Source organism: Anthonomus grandis, chromosome 9, assembly GCF_022605725.1.
Source record: "Anthonomus grandis grandis chromosome 9, icAntGran1.3, whole genome shotgun sequence".
Taxonomy (NCBI): Eukaryota; Metazoa; Arthropoda; class Insecta; order Coleoptera; family Curculionidae; genus Anthonomus; species Anthonomus grandis.
The window spans coordinates 9,292,856-9,314,530 of NC_065554.1; the positions used below are offsets into that span (position 1 = coordinate 9,292,856).

At 32.9% G+C, this 21,675-nt stretch overlaps 1 protein-coding gene across 1 annotated transcript in view; it reads left to right on the forward strand.

Moving 5' to 3' along the window:
* The first annotated feature begins 2,504 nt into the window (after nt 1–2,504).
* LOC126740793 (chitinase-3-like protein 2) overlaps nt 2,505–21,675 on the forward strand; it is a 33,514-nt gene continuing 14,343 nt past the window's right edge. The window contains exons 1-2 of the mRNA XM_050446969.1: nt 2,505–2,755; nt 9,597–9,748. Coding sequence (XP_050302926.1) covers nt 2,706–2,755; nt 9,597–9,748 — 202 coding nt within the window. The 5' untranslated portion in view covers nt 2,505–2,705. The remainder of the gene's footprint in view (nt 2,756–9,596; nt 9,749–21,675) is intronic.

Sequence of the window (21,675 nt, forward strand, 5' to 3'; positions counted from 1 at the left end):
AAGTTCCAGTATATGCCAGTACAATCTACCAAATCACGATATACAACCACTTACAGTCTCTACAGTAATTAATGCTACTTAGTAAGCATATTCTGGCGAATACAATACTGAACAAGCAGTACCCTAGCTAAGACAAAGAAATTGTTTTCAAAATTACAGTAAAAAGTAGTTGATAAACATATATATTATTTAAATAAAAAATTGTTATTGTTATTTTACCCTTCTAGATTTTTACTTACCTTTATCTAATCCTTCAGACTTTTTATTATAGCTGTGCATGTTTCCACAATATTTATGCCATTGGACTGTGGAGATACAGCACTTACAAATTTAAAGTCCTCAAAAGTCCTGCTCTGTTTCCCATCGCTAGATAAGGCAGTGTGATTCTCGTCCTCAATAGATTGATTTTAATCCTATCGTCTATTACTTTTGAGGTATGTTTAATCCAAAGTTTATATAGTAGATATAAGGAGTCAGAAAAACCTTTTTCATCAAATAAATAATGCTTGTAATGAATTGCCAAACAACCCAGAAGTTATTTAGCAAAAGTCGGTCAGAAAATTGTATTTTTTTTTGATACATAGACATCCATCCATCTACCTACATTTGAAGACGAAGTGTTTATTTTTGTAAAAAACGGTAGAGTTAAGATTTGGAACTATGTGAAACAATACCGTCTTGTTCTAAAGTTTTAGGTTAATTAAAAATATATAATTTTTGCTAAACCACTCTGTATATATGTATAGGGTGATAGATCTATAAATTATGGACTCATGTATTGCGTTTAAAATATTATAAAATATATCTCTTACCCAATGACTCCAAAAAAAACATTAAATATCTTTTTTTTTATTATAATAAATTTAAGATAATAAGTTCATAATTGTAGTTAAAATAATTCCAGTATTTTTAACTGAGCTACATATTTTGGCGAAAGTAGCTTTCTCCACGTTGTTCAACGGACAAACAATAAGCACAAATCTGCAAAGAGACGCAAACGATGATGGGTTGTTTGGTATTAAAATGAAGCAACAAAAATTAAATAAAACTATTGGGTTAGCTTTTATTTAAAGAATTAAGATGCTGTAAAGTGCGGCGAAAAACTTCAAATAATATTGCGCAATTTAACAAATATCCCAAAACTTCATCAAAAAATATATAATGCAGTGAAAGATTTATTGAAGTGTAGACCTATAACTCAAAAGGGTTTACATAGCTTGCATATTATTTTGTATTACAAGTCATGATAGTTATATTAGTCATACAATATAAATTACATAAATAAACGTTATGACGACGGACCTATCAAATTATTAGATTCTATTATTTGTCTAAGGTTTTTCGAATCCTGACCTTTTGACGTGATACCACACGTTCTTGTCTAAATCTGTTATGATATATCCCATTCCTTTAAAGTTCGAAATGGTATTAAACCTCTTCTTCTGGAAAAAAAATTAAAATAAGGGTTTTTAGTAATACAATATTATAGAGCTTTTATTTAATGCTTTACGATTTTAGAATAATATAAACGATATCCGACCTGGTATTCTCATATAGATCTTTCTGTAAGAGAATACAGAAGTCGTTAATTTTTTTATTTATTCGGCTTATTTCTCTTATAGACTCACCTGGTTTTCCTGTGTCTAAATTTAACGGCAGTATAGCAAGAAAAGTACAGCTGAGTACTTCTATTCACGTTTAATAATTCTTTCTTTATTTAAACATTTCTTGTCTCTAAACATCCTATACTCACTATGTTGCCATCGATTGAGAAATTTCAGATAAAATGAACAATTTCTCCTAATTTTTAAGTTAATAAGTATTAAATTTTCTTTCCTTTAAACCTTAAAGTCTGGTACAGATTTCTTATTATATCCTTTGCAGGAGACCTGCTAGCTAATAGAAACCCTCCAGAGAATTGTAAGTACCCTTTTATACCATCAAAATCTATCTCATCTAAATTTAAATGGAGTCTACTTTCCCCTCATGACATACGTATCGAATATTATTAGAATGAAATAATTTTAAAACAAAGGAGTTGCTTCACAATCCTTATCCGAAGATGATTTATTACCAATATGAAACAGGTGCTTATAAGCAAAGCAAACAGATACAAAAATTTTATATTAGAAGATTTTTTTAATGACAAAAAGTGGGTAAAATACACTGATTTTTCGGGTATTAAAAGATTCAATTAACCTACAACTGCGTGTAGAATTGATAAATTCGGTAAAAACTGATGTACAAAATAGTCCGAAAAAATCTTTATTTGGAACTCTTGTATATTTTAATCAATTACTTGAATAAATTATACCTAATAAAGTTTATGTAGAAACGTATATGCGTATATGCGAATTATTCATGTGGGAGAAGCAAAAGCTGTAAACTATTTAAAATGGCATTGATCAAGACATCGATCTTTAACCAACATCCCTATAACGAACTAGCATTGAGATTGACATATGTCAACGTCAAAGTCATATGATAATTAACTCTATTTACTTTTTGATAATTTATTTATTTACTTTTTTGTGATAGGATTTTTTAATTTGATAATTGGCTGCAGCCAGTCAATTATTAAGTGATTTTAGTGAAAAATTAGACTTTGTAGTTCTATTCTGCTATAACTACCCCACAAATAATAACAAAAAGAGAATCCCATTCAAATTTAAAATAACATTTTGGGAATGATATACTGGTAAAATATGTTTTCAGAGGAACAGAACCAATATATCCTTCTTCATCGAGATGTGAGGTAACTATTTAGTTTTAGAATTTATAATTTCTCTTATGGTTAATACTCAATATATCCTCCAATATAACCTCATAGTTTGAAACTAGAACTATAGTGAAACCTCTCAAAAGATTTTATGTTTTTATTAGAGATTAACCCCTAAAGAAGTGTATAAAAAGCTACAGAATTTTAAAACTTATATAGTAAATACATGCCTAGTATTATGCATTTCTAACAAATTTAAAAATTGTAAGATACAATTATGTATTTCATATTTTTTGCTTTAAAAGATCAGATTTTATTTTATTTAGTGCTTTATTGTTTAAAGAGCATGTGTGTGTATTTAAGGTCTTCATGCACATTAAAATACTTAGTAGCATAAATTAGTACTTATGGGGACAGGGTCATAAACAGATGAGTAAGAATGGTGACTGAGTGCCCCCTCTGCTGAACTGAGCATCTCTTATGACTGAAGAAAATTTTTTTTTTGTAAAGATTCTAATGCATAACAGTCTTTGAATTTGATGTATTTCAACAAGATTAACATAACCATTTCATTTCATTATTTAGAATATATTTAATTATTACACTGCAAACACTGGTAATAACATGATTTATTGCTATTAAATTAAATTTAAACTGAAAAATTGAAAATTGAATTCAGAGAACTGTACCACCAGTAACCATTCTCTACTTTTATAATTTTTTAGTTGAATTGCTCTTCTATTGAATTGTCTTGCAAGAATATATATAACTTTCCAGTTATGTAAAGGCTTCAGTATATAAAATTTGTAGGCTCAGAAAGAATTATCTCTACTTTCTGACTTTCAGAAGAAGTTACATTTTAGATTTGGAATAATGCTGCTTTTGTCCGGCCTCTTTGTTTTGAATTGATTAATATTCCTTGTGAAAAAATGCTGTTAATTTACAGGGTTGGTTAGGAAGGTTTTCTAAGAATTATCTGAAATTTATTCTCCAAAATACTAAGCATCCCCTAAATATCAATCATTTATGGCCCTGTTCATGAAAGAAGTAATTAAAAAGATAAGAGAATAAAAACAATGAGTGGTTGTGCAAATCCTAAATATAAGCAATAGTATCCATTACTGAATTAGAAAATTTTAACTGATAAGGGTAAATTGGCTACCACTTGTGAAAAATAGACACTAAGCAAAGGTGAAGGCTTGCATTTCCAAAACTAATTTCCATAAAAACATTTTATTTTTGGGTCCTTTTTTATCAAGTTCGTTGTGAATGAATCTAATCACTAAATAATCTAAATTTTTGAGGCTTTGAAATGCAATCTAGTTATTTACAAAAGTTTTTTTATTTTTAAGTTGTTAATTACTTCTTAAGCCTGACTTTATGATAAATATATTGTATTCATTGCTCTTTAACTTTCACCAGTATTAATCTCAAGATTGCTATCTTCTTCCTCTTTTAAATGTAGGATCAAATTAATCATATTATTTTCAATGGCTTTAATAATGTTCAAACTCATTTCTTCTGTTGCTGCAGTATAATTAATTCTTAAATTTATTACATAACTTAAATAATTATTCTTAATCATAAAATATGTTTTAAGATTTTCTTGTTAATTTTCTTGTGTTTGTGTTTGTTGTGTTAGGGGATGTCTAGCATTAAGCCTAGGCACCATGAAACATACACCAGAAAGAAGTACAGGACTATCAATTAATCCATTCAGTAACCCATGCAGGAATTTTACAGAGAAGATCAATTTTCTGAGATGTAATAAATGTAGATCGAAGTGTTCCAATAGTTGCCGATGACCAAACCCCTCTTACCGGATATATGCCATCCTGCCTGAAGGCCAAAAACTTAGCAAATCTACGCTGAACAGATTCAAGGAGACCAACATGATTCTGATAGAGCGGGTTCCATATAATGCAGCCAAACTCCAGTTTTGATCTCACAAAGCAACAGAAAAGCAGTCTTAATGTAGATTCCAAAGTAAAACTCTGAGAATTTGTAATTATGACCCCATGCCTTCTCAGGGCTGACTTGACTATGTTGTTGAAGTGTGGAACGAATGTAAATTCAGAGTCAAAGGTGATACCAAGATCAGTAATTTGCTCTAATCTACTCAAAATAGTATCATTAATAAAGTAATCAAAATTTAAGGGTGTTTTTGATCTAGAGTAACTGACCACACTACATTTAGCCACATTCAAGCCCAACCTGTTAACAGCGCACCATACCTCCAATGTATTTAGACAGTTCTGAAGAAAAAGACAATCCTCCAAACCATATACATTTAAATATAGCTTCAAATCTTGGGCAAAAGCCAGCCTATGACAAGTGAGTGACTCGATCAAGTCATTTATAAAAAAACTAAACAGGAGCAGACCTGGGTTTGAGCCCTGTGACACACCCGACGTTACGTTAAAAAGTTTCGATTTAAAGCCCTCATATTCAACATATTGAAATCTACCAATCAAGTAGGAATGAAATAAATTAAATAATCTCCCTGAAAAACCATACTGAGTTAATTTATGCAGCAAAATATAGTGATCTATCTGATCAAAGGCTTTTTGGAAGTCACAGATGTGGCTAGACTGACAGGATAAGTCAGTAACACAAGATCGCCTGTTAAAAAATCCATGCTGGTCTACAGAGATGAGTTCTTTTGCGTGACTAAATAGCGACCGATTCAGGATAATTTCGAAAATTTTTAAGAAGTTACAGAGTAATTTGATTGGCCTGTAGTTCACGATTTGATCAGAGTCCCTAGCTTTTAAAATAGGTATTATTTTAGAAGTCTTCCAAATTTCAGGAATCTGTTCTGTTGACAGTATTAAGTTTAAAATGTAGGTCAGCGGATCAGCCAGGACACCAATGCAATCTTTAACCAAGAAGGCACACCGTCTACACCAGATGTTAACTTATTTTTGAGTTTTTTACTAGCCAAAATAATCTGGGAAGCATCAACGTTGGAAATGTCAAAGTGGGGCACATTATCAGACGTCCTTAACAAAGAATAGTGCAAAAGCATCAACTATGTCTTGTGGGTCTTTAATTACCACGTCATCGGGTAGCCTCATCATACCAGGAATCCTGGTGCCAGCCTTCTTAGAACCAATAAAATTCCAAAAGCTAGATGGATCCAAAGAAATATTCCTTTCGGTGTTTGATATATACAACTTATATTCATTGCGTATTTGTAATTTGATAAGGCGTCTAAGAGAATGGAATTTATTTTGAAAGGATGGAGAATTGTATTTTAAAGTCCTTGAAAGCCTTTTCTTTCCTATGAATGTTCTTAATCAATTCTCGACAATAATAATTTGGAAATATTCTTTTACATTGCTGCTTAAGAGGAATGTGTGCGGCAAATATGCCATTCATGTGGAGCCATATATATCATAAAGGGGTCCACATGCATCATTAACGTTAGAGGATAAATACACAGTAGACCAGTCAGCTTCAAGGATCGAGTCATAAAAGAGATGGAAGTTGGCCTTTCTGAAGTTAAAAGAATGAGATAAGTTTTTATTAAGCTGAAAATTATGGACACATTGGCCTGAGACAGTAAAATCAATTTACAGTGCAGGGTGATGCAAATCCTCCAATACAAAAGGCACGTCACTACGAGAAACAGTACAGGTGACTGGTGAAGTCAGATAAAACAAGATCCAATAGTCTGTTATTATAGTTTAGGATGTGATTACACTGAACAAGATTAAAAGTGTTAGCAAAATTATTCACAGCAATAGACTTTTGACTAACATGATCACCTGTAGGTGAGTTAATAGAGAAATCAGACACGTTAAAATCGCCCACTATTATTACATTATGGTTTAGCTTTGATATTAAAAGTGTAAACTGATCCAGAAATTGCTCGAAAATTACAGATGTGATAGATGGTGGGATGTACAAAACAATCATGTAAAATATCTGTAACCTAATAGTAAATTTACAGCCAACAACATCGATAGAGACAAATCGAAATCAGACAATCTAATTTTTTCAGACACAATGTTTTTAGAAACTCCACAGAGAAATCCGCCACCACGTGTGGCATTAACGGATTCAAATTTTCGGTCCGACAGGTAAACATCATAAGTCTTTGGAAATATTTCACCACTTTCAATCACTAGATATCTCTGGCCTCAACCATGTCTCGGTGATGCATATGGTGTGAAAATCCTGAGCAATTGCGGCAAGAAAAAAAGTCTCGGTTTTAGTGTTAAGACCACGAACATTTTGATAAAAACAAGTTAAGTGGGCATCACTGGCATGTGAAAATAAAGGCGAATCTAGTTTTTTGCTACAATTCTGGGGGAACTATTGATGTATCTTATATAAAGATTATTTTCTCCTTCCTCTTTGCGTCGCTTTAACTCCGATTTGGCTGCCTCAAGCTCATTGCGCTGCCGATTATACTAGCATATTCCAACTTTGGTAATACCAGACTGTGACATGACAACTTCAGACGACACTCGATTTCACAATGAAGCCCAATGTTTTGTGTGCCTCATCCATCATATTGGCAATTTAATTCATAAAGGGTAAATGCCTTCCATTTGTAAATTTTACAATGTTTTAAGAAAAGTACCTTGATATTGTAACAATATTCTATTGTATGTATCCATATGATGGTTATACTTCAGGCGAATTGCAAAAAAAGCCATGCAATTATGTTAATTTCCCAGATCTAAAGAAAGATGTTTGGATCAAAAATGAGCAACTGGAAATCAACCTTAAAACATGAAAGCCTTGTGATATCAGCCAGAATATTACAAATGCAAATAGTTTATTAGTGCTTACAATACCAAAAGTATATAAACAAGTCAAAAACGAAATATATATTATATTGCTAAAATAAGTCAGAACTAAACTTAAATACTACATAAAATTAAAATGTAAAATAAAATTTTCCATTTTAATTTTAAAATAAAATGCCATCCCTGCACTCCTTCAAATGATGGAAACTAGGGATAAGATCTAGTCTATTTCTTGTAATATGTGAGTGCACCTATTCATGGGTTTGATACTGAGAGATATGAGTTTTAATGTATATTAAATTTTCCAAGATAAAGAAGGAAGGAACAGTCAGAATTTTCAAAGCAATGAAAGCAGGTCTGCTATCACTTCTATATGTGAGATTAACAAGAATTCTGATTGCCCTACATTGCAAAAACGCTAATAGCCCCTGGACCGAAGATACAATTGAAGTTACTAAAATAGGTATAGGGCTTGGTGGTAATTTGCCATGGTTGTCCATTTTTTTTTGTTTTTACAAAATAAACTGGCATAAAAGCGCGAGTATCATGAGAGCGCCAGTGCTACGATGGTATCTGTAGCTATTTTTCTTGAAGTTCTGCAAGTTGTAATGTTCGGGAAAGACGTTCTTTGGAAGTTGATGCCACAGACTTGCACTTCACAAGACAGTAACGATATAGCTACGTTTTAGACGTCTGCAGTTGCATTCGATATTCATGAATCGCGTCTGCTTGTCGAGTAGATCTTGGGTGTAGAGCTCTAGGTGGAATGGTATAGGCAAGTTCGGAAGAGCATTTACCGTGATTGTATCGATAAATAAGAGGGTCCGCCACCTTCCTTCCGTGCGCAAAACTGTCCAAGTTTCTAGTTATCTTTGGATCTCCTATAAGATGTATGACCCTCTTCTGGATGGAATCAAGCAGCTTCAAAGTATGTTTGGGTGCAGAGCTCCATATGTAAGAGCAATATTCAAGAGATAAACAAATCTGAGCCTTGTCAAATTGGTACCTCTCACATCTTGTTAAATCAATAGTTTTCCAGGGATAAAATAATATACAAGAATAAAATAATTACTATTCTGGATGGAAAACCAATTTTCTTAAGCTCCACGCTCATAATTCGCCTAAATTTATTAGACAAAATTTGTGATTCTTAATTTTATTATTACTGTCGTTTTATGATATGAGTAATTTGTAATGAGTAATTGAAAAAGCCAAGGTGTTATAATAAGATTCATTTTACAATAAGTCTACGACATATTCATTGTTTAAAAACTCTTATCAGGCTGTTTGCAGTTGAATTCTAAAACATCTATAATTATCATAAAATCATAAGCTGTGATTTATTTAGTTTCAAACTTATTTGAGACAAATTCACTACTTCTGACTTTTATTTCTAAAGGAGAATACATTTTTTCTGCTAATTGTTTGACTTTCCACATAGTTTGTAGGATAAATATGTTGTCAATTGTCTTTCCAATATCTTTGTAAGAGCAAAGTGAGAACCAGAGAAACAAATCAAAAGCATTTGTCTGTTTTGTATCTCAAACCTCATCAATTTTAGTATAACAAAAAAGTGAACCTATAAAATGAGAAAACTTTGTAAAAAATGTTTACTAATAAAGAAATGAGTTTATGTTTAACAATTTGTGTAGGTAGGCGTAGGGCAGGGAAACATTATTTAAAAGGTTTAAATATCTTTAAGGTCACTAAGAATATGAAGAAATTATACTTAAAAGTGCTAATGAATGAATTTTTAATGGTTTAAAATAGTGCAAAAATCCAATTTATTTCTCATGGCCAAAGATTACAATACAATAATGTTTTAAGGAAAATAAATTCATGTAGGAAGTTATGCTTCATTAAAGTTCTAAAACCACTAGAGTGTTTTTTTTTTACTTTAAAGCCAATATTTCAACATACAAAGAATGACAATCTACAAATTATGTCAAAGACTTGGTTTAGGATATATATTGACTGAATTTAGTTATAGTTAGGTTTTCGGTCAATACTTAATACTAAAAAGTTTATTGCTTTGCTGTTTTCTATGGGTAAATTAATTTAAAAAGAATCAATGTTTGATTTCTTATGATCTATTTTTTAGAAAACTTTTGTTGTAGAAATCCGTGGCACCTAGACAAAAAGACTGTTCTTATGATAGGATGTCTTGTTCTACCAGTTACCCTTTTTTGTGCCACTTATATGGTACTCTTTGGAGTATATGAAAAATTGACATATCCTAAGTTATCACTAAGTGGGTTCAGATCACCTGGTAAGTTCTTATTTTTATAAATGTGATGATACCTATTTTATCAGTATAATTACCTTTACAGTATTTTTGGACGGGTTAAAAGCAAAATACATTAAGTCTAAAAAGGTACTTTTGAGTAATTTGGCTTGAAAGATTTTTATTTATTTTTTTTTATATTAACGTGTCTTAGAATTAATTTGGTATTTTAAACATTTTAAATATATTTCATCGGTATATGAAGTAATAAAGTTGGATAAACAGTTTAATTTGACTTTTCACAATTATTTTATTAGGGGTTATTGGTAAACAATACACTGACTTAAGCATTTTTCATGCAAGGGTTGACTTAGAATATTTTAGGTTGAATTTTTTTTTATGAAATAATATGCTTGCTGTACTTATTTTAATTTCTGTATTATCTCAATTAAAAATACTTTGCATTGAAGGAATATTAATAATGTAGGACTGAAAACAAACTTAAAGTCAAAATCCTTAAAACTATTGTAAATAAACTCGAAATAGTTTATGTTTTCATTTCCTGAGCCACTATCATTTTCACCAGGTTCGGGTGTTACATCTGAAACAGAAGATGAACAACGTAAATTTTTATACCAGTCACATTTGAGTTGAGTTGGCGGAATAATGTTTTTGTCGCAAAGCTTAAGCAGATATTTGCTTAGCAACGGGGGTCGGTAATTGTCTTCAATATAAAGGCAGCATAATTCTGTCTTCAAAGGTTCTTTCTTTAAACTTGCAATTGGAAACTCGTCTGGTGAATTCAATATTCATTTGTTCATTTTCATCACCAAAACTGTATTTATAGTAAAGGGAACTGCTGGGAACTGCTTAAAAAAATATTTGAAGCATTTCACTTTCACCTAGGTAACAGTATTTTCTCCTTGGTCTTTATTTTTGTTATTTATAGTGAGTTGAACCGATTTTTTCAAATCTAAAAACTCGTTGAATTGCACTTCTTGTGTTTTTCTTAGAGAATGTACCACGCTTTCTACCAACCCTTGCCATTTTAAATACATTCTTATATTCATGCTCACTGTAAATATCGATATGAAGTTTAGCTGACTCAATCGAGCACTTGCATAGAGTCTACCTCCATATAGGAATGTTCACTTTCCATAAACTTTTGTTCAATAACACGCAGTGTTGGATATACTCACACAATATGCAAGAGAAGAGTTGTGATCTACACATTTCTATTTTGACCTGCACATGTGTTGGAAAAGAAAGAAATGTTTCACCTCTGAAACCAATGAATTTAAGTATAATGACAGGCAGGTACCAATTTCACAGCTGCCACACTCTCCATTTATTTCTGTAAAAAGTAATAAAATGCCTCGTTTGGTGGTGCAGATTCTAAAATTATAAAATTATACAAGTTAGGTTTGCAAAGATAGTACAATAAACTAAATTCTGATGTCGAAATTTGGAATACACTTTGCATATCAAATATGTAGTCAATTATACCGGACTACATAATTCCCATTACCAATCAAGCCATGCAGTACTATCAGTGCACCCTCAGCTTCTATTTTTCGTTTTAAGGATACATATAGAAAATACCGAATATCGACTTAAGGCGAAACAGATGTTAAGGGCTTCTCGCCTTGTACTCTCTTCTTTTTTTCTTAAGTGATCCTTGTACTTTAACTCTAACCGTTCTTTATTCACAGTCTGTGGATATTCATTGCAAGTGGAACATTGGCTTTCTTGGGCTTAAAAAATGACAGATTGTATTGGGTGCAAAATATGCTTCTATAGGTAGAATAGTCTTACTTCCGGCAATTTATGTTTCTTGAATTCTTCCATAAATAAATCAAACATTTTCTTGATATGAAGATTAGGATGTAAATAGAGCTATTTAGTGGAATTTCTTGTGTAATGGCTTTCAATGAGAGGAAAGCCTTCAATGTGTTCTTTTACTCTTCTAATTAGGTGTTATAGTCTTTATTGAGTGCAGCTGTTTGACCTATCTTGTCTTTATCACTGTACTTTAGTTTCACTTCTATTTTAAAATGTTTTTAAGATCGGAATGTTTAAAATACATAAAATTTTGCAAAAGAATGACTGACAAACTTGATGCCTAACTTCCATTTAGGTGGAAAATATGACTTTGGTTACTGTTTACTTTCTTCTCCGTTTCTAGGCCACCGATATTTGACTTTTATTAATAAGACGTTCATAAGTATAAAATCTTTTTGCTTTATGTATTCTAGATTACAAAAATTCTGGCACAGTACTTTACGTTCATCTTCAAAGAAATATGTTGTACATTTATAACGGAACTTTTCACAATCCACTGGCTAAGGAACTTTGGCTTTTTGCTTTTTTCCTGCTATACTTTTATAGGGTTGACATTGGCTTCTTTTTCATCATTTACGGGTTTATACTTCTTGTCTTTTAAAGAATCGTCCGAGTTCTTGATAGCTGAGTTATATTCGGCTAATAGTTGGCAATTGCTAGCTCCAGACACATCTGGGTTTTGAGTAACTTAAAGTTGCATTGGATAGTAAAACACCGTTGATTTAAGCCGTTCACATCTAAAACAAATTCCACTGACGACGGAAGATTGCTTGGTACAGGAATAGATCCTTATTTCGACTGTTTGAAAGCACGCTATTTTGTAGGGCTAATTTAATATGGAAAGCACATTCAGTTGCATGCTCAAGCCTTGATTCTAAAGAAATAGTTTGGGATGACTGTCCTGGACTCAGCTTATCTGAAACAAACCAAGAAATTTAATAAATTAGGAGATTTTTTTTACTACTAAGAGCTCTGAACATTATAATTCTCAAAAACACTTTGAAGTAATTCTAAAACGTATTTTAAAATAATAATATAAAAGTCAATCATCGTTAGAGAAAGTCCAAGAAAACATTATTTTTGTTACGACGTTTCGCCAGTAAGATTTACTAGCCTCTTCAGGATAATTTATTGAAAAAAATTTGATCATGGTCCTTAATTCTGATAAGAGCGAAGAATAAACCTTATAAATTAAACCAATTATTTAAAACTAAACTCCTGGACAAAATTATCGCACCACTTGATTTTTAGAGATTTTTTTTTAATAAAGATAAAAAAATAAGCAAACTTATAAGCATTGTTAACTATGCATTATTAATTAACAAAAACAATTATATTCTATGTAACAAAACGAGATTTAAGTAACTAAATTCAATACAAGGAAAAGCATCGATTTTCACTAACTTCAATTTTGATACAAAAATAAAACAATAGACCCATAATGAATTCTTAATAACGTGTATTGCCACCTCTAGCTGCAATGACCGCTTGAAGTCTTCGCAGCATTCCTCGTATCAAATTATGAAAACTTTCCTGCGGATGTATTCTCACTCCTCACGAGCAGCATGTTCCATGATAAAGCATAAACATAGTTTTTGTCCAGTTCTGCTTTTTATACGAGAAAAGATATAACTGTTTTAACTGATATTTATTTTTATTTAAATTTTCTTGACAAAATAATTAGTGGTGCGATAATTTTGTCCAGGAGTTTATAAATAAATTTAACAACCGACTTATCCCTGTCACTTTTCTGAGCCTTTAATTGATGGAATATTTTATCAACATTAGGCTAGTACGCACATCGCTCAAACACTACACAAAGGAAACTAAACGATATTATTGCAGGTCCATACAAGTTCTTATTTATCTAGTAAACAACATTAAGTCAGCATTTTGGGTGGTGCCTGTACAAAATATTTACCCATTAAGTTAGTTAGTGTATTTTGCCAGAACAAAGTACGTTATTAGTGAATCTGTACTAATTTTGATCATTTTGTAGCTTTTTAAAAAAATTCAACTAGTGTTTCAAATTCACAAAGTGTTTGATGTGATCATATTGTCTGAAACTCATAACATACATAATATTTCTTATTTTGGTATAAATGGTTACAGAATGTTTTGGAATGAAAGCCAACTTAATTCATGGGATGGATGTATGGTTTATGTAAAAGAGGAAATCCTCCAAAATTTTGCTTTAATTCAGGTAGATAATACCAAATGCATAAGGGTAACCATTTATAAAAATAATGCTATGGCTGTTATACCAAATTGGGTTTTACAGATCTCATTTTTGGAATGTGGATGAATTTATAAGTGACTTTCAGCAAATTTTATACCAATGCAATGTTAAACAACAGAAGCTCTTTATTTTTGCTGGTGACAAGAATATCAACATAATGGATCCAAGTTCACTTATAGTAAATAACTAGATAACCATGTTGAATAGTTTTGGTCTCATGAGCTTAATAAACCAACAATGGTTCAGGGTGGCTCGGCCACTTGCATTGATCGTATTTTTATAAAGTGCAATACTCAAATTTATGATAAACTACTCATTATTACTCCAGTGGTTTTGGCTTATGACCTAACGGATCATTATGCCATTTTCTTAGGCATAGCATTGGAATACAACAACAATATCAATAGTTAAATTAAAAAAAAAATGTGTAATTAAGCCGAACTGCCTAGCCACTCTGAATACATATAAAGAATATAGAAGAGAAGTTACAAAAATAGTAAAAAAAGTAAATATGAGTATTTTAAAACAAAAATTAGCAAAAACATGAATGACATTAAAAAACATGGAAAGTGATAGAAGTTACGAATGATGTTTCTATAAATAAAGTGAATAATATACTAAACAGGGATAACATTTCTTTGACAGACTCTCTTGACATAACCAATGACTTCAATCAGTATTATGTTGGGATAGGGGAACACTTTACACATAAAATAAAATCAAATTTATTGGATTAAAAACTTATTTTTTGAAAAAAGAATAATATTCAACAATTTTTTTTCTTTACACCTATATTGGATGAGGAACTTATAATTCACACTAAAAATCTTAAAAACAATGTAAAAAATTGTTAAAGATGGAATTTCATCAGAAATAATAAAGTCCATTCATAAAGTACTCCTAAAACTCTTAAAGCATATTATTGATCTTATTTTCTGTACTGGGATATATCCAACAGCTTTAAAAGAAACCATAATTGTCCCTTTATTCAACGAAGGAAGCAGAGAACAAATGATAAACTATAGGCCAATATCTCTAACTAGTACCATAAGCAAACTTGTTGAAAAATGTATAGTCTATAAAGTCAATAAATTTCTTGAACAGCATAGTATTGGATCTAAAAGAGAATATGCATTTAAAGAGAATATTAGCACGGATGATGCATTGTGTGGGGTAACTGAAAAGGTTTTAATTAGGGTGGAAAAACTATAGGGATACTCTTGGACCTACAAAAAGCTTTTGATACTGTGTCGCAACAGATTTTACTTGATAGATTAGAGGCAATTGGTATAAGGGAATTAGTTATTATCAAACAATTTATTTAAATCCTATTTAAGTCATAGATAAAATAAATGACAAAATAAGCGCTTCTCTGCAGGTTAGGTCTGGTATGCCGCAGGGTACTGTGTTGGAGCCTTTTTTGTTTAATATTTATATAGATGAATTTCTCTGACGTCATCCCCTCACCCCTCAGAGCCCCCATGTCAATTTTTTTTCAATCCTGCAGAAGTTTCAAATAATTTTCAGAATTAGGATTTGTGTTAATAAAAAAATTTTCAATAATATGACCTCCCAGGATACCAGCCTATAGGTTAAGTTTTTGAGGTCGCTGCATATGTCTTTCGCGAAATAAATGAGGATTAGTGTCACTCAATGTTGAGTATATTTGGTGAAGATATATTTTGCTTTGCCGATGATACTGCGATTATTTTGACCGGACACTGTTGGCACTTAGTGCTAGTGAAGGCGGAGCAAATTGTTATGAAAGTTAAGAACTTGTTAGATCATAGTTTACTTTCATTACATGTATAGAAAACCAAGCGTATAACTTTTAATTTAAACAAGCGAAATGTACCTAATTTTGAAAAAATAACAGTACATTCGTTGGGATGTAAAATGGAGCAGGGTTCTCAATGTGGAGACAAAATTAAAAGAACTTATTATATTAAGTATTTGGGCGTGTTAGTGGATGAGAGTTTGAATTGGAAAAATCATGTTGAGTACGTAACTAATCAAGTGAGAAAGGTTATTTATAAATTTTATGAATTAAGAAATGTATTGCAAAGACAAACTCTTAGAATGGTTTACTTTTCATTGGTGGAGTCTGTTTTGAGTTATGGTTTGGTTGTATGGGGAAGCGCCTGTAAAAGTGTTCTAATACATTTGTGTGTTGCCCAAAAATACAGGGTGTTTGGACAGTGAGTAGCCAAATGGAAATGGTGAATAGGTGAGGTTACTGGCTATTTAAAACGCGTAGTATTTTTTTGTTTTTCCTCAAATTTAAGGAGTAATATATTTTTTTCCTTTTTTTATTAGATTTTCCCCGTTTTTTTACTTTAACCTTCAATATTTTTTTAATTTTTGGTCACAAAAATTATGGCTATAAAAAATGGCCATAAAATGGCGCACAATTAATTTTATTTTAAAGACTAATGTTGTCTCATTCAGATTTAGGTAATAACTGAGTAAAATATTTTAAGAGAAACTAATAGTGGAGTAACAAACTTCCTCAAATCAATAGAAAAAAATGTTACGTCAACTTTACAATGGAAAAAATAATAATAAAAAAAGTTGTGGGGTTTTAAAATGTGTTAAAAAACTTCTCTAGTTAATAGTCTTTCTAACGATGTGCCACATGTAACAAAAATAATTAGGTAACTTACGAAAAACAAATAAGTTTGTCTTCAAGGACGCGTGAACCAATTTCTTGAAAGCAACCTAATTGAGCAGGTATAAACTTATGCCTCTTTCTAACACAGCTAAACCTGTTACGCTATAATCTCCTTTATCATTCGGCGACACTCCCTTTGTGCCCCGCTACCTTAAACTGTTACCTGTCACTAACCATAATACGAGTATTATTTATTCGAGACTTGTCTTTCTCCGCTACTTCACGTATTTTTAACTCCGCTCTACGCATATTGTTTTTGTTGTTCATGTTCCTTAAGTTTTGTTTATTTTCGTTAACTTTGTTTTATTGTTACTGTTGCCTACTATGGCTGGTGCCTTTACAAACGAGGAGTACGCCGATATCCTAATGGCATATGGTAGTGCTGATGGAAATGGACGAGAAGCAAAAAGAATTTACCAAGAGCGTTTTCCCAATAGATGCCAACCTAATCGTCATACTTTTGACGTCGATCTTTAGATGCTTAAGAGAAACTGTTAGTCTAAATCGCCGTGAACCTGGAGTTCGCAGACAACGTAATGTTGCTGATGAGAAGCTTTTGACGAAGATCCCACAACGAGCATCCGGACTGTAGCTGCTAATCTAAACCTAAGTGTATGGAAGGTCTGGTCTGTTCTTTATGCCAACGGAAAGCATCCCTTTCATTACACTCTCGTGCAACATCTTGAAGAAAACGACTACCAAAAACGCATTCAGTTTTGCCGCCTCCTGCTACATATGGACGTACTACTATGGACAGATGTATCCAAGGTTTCAAGGGAGTGAATTACCAACTTTCATAATTTGCATTATTGGGCCCCAAAAGAACAAAACCCAAAAATGAAGAAAGTCGTGTCCTTTCAAAGGAAATTCTTAGTAAACGTTTAGGGAGGCCTAATTGGTAATACCCTTATTGGTCCACATTATTTACCGGATAATTTGAATGGGGATAATTATGAACTCTTGAACGGGGTTTCAAATTTTCTCAGTGAAGAACAAATGACCTTCCAACACGATGAGTGCCCAGCGCACTGGAGATTGGCGATCGGGGAGCACCTAGACAATGCATTTCCCAATACTTGGATTGGCAGAGATGGCCCTATCCCATGGCCTGCAAGATCACCGGACTTGACGCCGCTTGATTTTTACGTCTGGGGCCGTGCAAAAGAACTTGTGTATTTTGAACCTACAAGGGAACAATTGATAGGAAAAATTAATGACGCTTTTGTAATAATGAGACGGGAACTAACATTACAGTATACCACAAGAGAAATAAGAAAGCGATGGTACGCGTGTATTAGAAATAATGGCCATCAATTTGAGCAAGACTTATTTAAACGATTTGAAGTAAAAAATATGTTTTTTTTAATCAACCTGTAAAGGAAAGGGTCATGGAAACGAAAAGGCACAATATGTTTAGCTGTTTTTGAACGGTGAAAGAGATAGCGCAACAGATTTAGAAGTGTTAGAAAGAGACATAAGTTTATACCTGCTCAATTAGGTTGCTTTCAAGAAATTGGTTCACGCGTCCTTGAAGACAAACTTATTTGTTTTTCGTAAGTTACCTAATTATTTTTGTTACATGTGGCACATCGTTAGAAAGACCATTAACTAGTGAAGTTTTTTAACACATTTTAAAATTACACAACTTTTTTTATTATTATTTTTTTTATTGTAAAGTTGACGTAACATTTTTTTTCTATTGATTTAAGGAAGTTTGTTACTCCACTATTAGTTTCTCTTTAAATATTTTTCTCAGTTATTACCTTAATCTGAATAAGACAACATTGGTCTTTAAAATAAAATTAATTGTGCGCCATTTTGGACAAAAATTAAAAAAAAAATTGAAGGTTAAACTAAAAAAACGGGGAAAATCTAATTAAAAAAAGGAAAAAATATATTACTCCTTAAATTTGAGGAAAAATAAAGAAAATACTATGCGTTTTAAATAGCCAGTAACCTCACCTATTCACCATTTCCGTTTGGCTGCTCACCTTCCAAACACCCTGTATATCATTTCAATAATATATTTCAAAGCAAGAATGTATCCTAGCAATCTTCTTTTTAATGAATCTGAATTTCTTACTGTAGAACAGTTATTTTTGAAATCTATTATAAGACTAATAACTAAATGGATTATAGATAACAACATAAATCTGGAAAATTTGTAAGATTATGTATGAATGGTGCATGTCTGACTTGAATTAATAGTTTTTTGAGTTGGGTTTATAGTTGTGGTATAAAACATAAAATAAATATGATATTATTATAGATGTCTTATTATTTAGTTTTAACTGTATTTATTTTCTGGTTTGCACACACAGATTTTTAAAATCAATTGTGCAGCCAATTTGTTGTCAATCTATTGTCCTTAAAATATTATGAATAAATATTATATTATTATTATTATGATTTAATGGAAATATGATTTTTGCAAAAATAATGGACTAAAAAGTTTTCAATTGACATAGTAGTAGGAGAGCCAGCGACACTCTACCCTACGTCATGGGGAATTGTGATATGAATAATAACAGTGCATAGCTTGGACACGGGCGAGTATGGAACACCCTTGTCGACCGGGCAAATCCTGTGCCAATTAGTGTAATTAATTAATGAAAAATACGAAAATCTTGATTCGTAACGTATTTAGGAATGAAATTATTAAGTACATGACATTGAAGGGGACAGGTGGCACTTTAAGGAAATATATGTGTGCCGCCCCCTCCCTTGTGCCGAACCCCCGTTGACCGAGCGCAAAGGGGTTGCTTGTAACTATTGTGCTTACATCATCAAGAATTTTGATAATTTCTTTTTTAAATTGAAGCTTAGAATGTGCACATCAAGAATAATTATGTGTGCCATGGAAATTCGTGTGCCAAATGCGATGTTGACCGGTTTTTATCGGTCGACTTCAGCCCTATACCAAGATCATTGTAATTCAATCAACTCATTGAATTCACACTTTTGCGATTAATTGCAAAGTATTTCTGCCATTTAAATTGTATTTACATGGAAGCATGGAATGTTTCCACTTTTAAATGATTGATTTTTGTCAATTTGTTATATATTTATCTTTTTTTAAATCTCCCTTACGATCGCTTCTCATCTTCTCTTTAAAAAACAATTATCCTCGATCCCCCATTATCATAAACTTTTCGGAAATATAAACTTGTACTTAAAAGTGAAATTTGCATAATTTGCAATAGAAATTCCGAAAATTGATAATTTTTAGCTAATTTCTATATACAGCAATATTTTATAAATGCAAGTAACTGACGTATTATTTGAATATGTTGCAGAGGGAGTGTTTGCAATTGAAACTTAGGATTTGTCAAAAAGTTATTTTATCAACACACATACATATGAGGACATATTGACGAAACTTACTCTACGAGTACAAGCGTGATACATTTATTACTGAAAAAATTTATACAGGGTGCGGCAAAACAATCAGTGCAGTTTTGAAGGGGTATTAAAAAAAAATGGCATAACTTATGAAAAAGTGATTTATTCTACTTGAGTCAGTACTACACCCCATTTTTTCCCTTAAGTTTTAAAGATCACATCAGCAAGATGATGTCCTCCAGAAGCGATGCATTGATGTAGGCGATTTCTGAAGTTTTCAGCTGCGTTTTGACACAATATATCGATCGGAATGGCGGCGATTTCCTCTCTAATACGGATCTTCAGTTCTTCCAAATTGCGAGGACGATGTTTAAAAACCTTTTCCTTGAGGTAGCCCCATAGAAAGAAATCGCAAATGCTCAAATCCGGTGATCTCGCCGGCCACCCCAGGTCGCCCCTCAGAGAGACGAGGTGCCCAGGGAACAACTGCCGCAATTTTGCCATTGATATCTGCGCTGTGTGGGCCGTAGCCCCATCCTGCTGGAACCAAATATCCCAAGGTCTTGCTGTTCAGCCAACCGTTCCAATTCTGGCTCAAAAAATTGTTCCAGCATCGAAACATAACGCCGAGCGGTGACGGTTGTTGTACGCCCATCCTCCTCAAAAAAGTACGGTCCAATCACCCCAAATTTGGAAATTGCACACCATACAGTCAATTTCGGGGAATGGAGTGGTCTCTCGTGAACTTGTCGTGGGTTATTGGCCGACCAATAGCGGAAATTTTGCTTGTTTACGGCCCCAGACAGATGGAAGTGGGCTTCATCACTACTGAAGAATGTTGACCTTGGTGGAATACGGTCTAACATTTCTTGGGCGCGATTCACCCGGTTTTCAAAGTCTGGAGGCATCAACTCTTGAACTATCATAATCTTATAAGGATGGAAGAATAAATCTTTATGCAAAATCCTCCTTACAGAGCGGTCGGACGTGTTTAATGCAGTTGCATGTTTCCGGGCAGAGCGTGTTGGTGATTGTTCGACAGCTGCTCTTACTAGAGCGACATTTTCAGGAGTTCTTACTTGTTTGGGTCTTCCCATACCCCTAGGCCTTTTCGTTGAACCAGTTTCTTCCAACGCACGAATCCAACTCGCCATAACATTGCGGTGCGGGATCACGACGTGGAATGTTAAAGTGCCGTCGGAAGGCTCGTTGAGTGGTGATGAACGAACGACCGCTTTCAAAAAACGTGCGAATAACGAAGCCGCGATGTTCTCCGCTCCAAACCATTGCTACGACTGAAAACGGGGTGAGTGTCCGGACCGAATGAGGCCACTCCCAGGTTCCCATCCCCACCACAGCGGATCTAGTCACCCATTGCAACTGCACTGTTTGTTTTGCCGCACCCTGTACAATATAAAAATTTAGCGTTCTGTAATTAATACAATTTGCGCATTACGAAACAAACAAGCTAATGGCTACCGGGATATGTACTTATGAATACTCATCATCAGAATCGTCACTTTCTTCGTTACAAACGGCCTCATTGTCCAAGTCAATGTCATCATCATCATTTTCTTCTTCTCTCTCTGTGGTAGCGACCTAAATATCTTCCACAGATAATGGTGTAGGTTCACCTTCGAACCAACGTGGACGCAACTTACCATTATTCGCTTCCCACCCATTTTCCGTTGGATTGAAAAGAGAACATTTCAGTTGAGTTGCGTTGTGCCACATTGCCGCAACGTACGTCGTTCTTAAAATTTTTTGATATAAAGATTTGTAACAGGGTGGAATGAGGCTCGAATCAAAACCTTTCGATTCATACGTTCGTACAATCTGATTCCGGTTGAGCGATGTGATAAATTATTCTAGTATCTG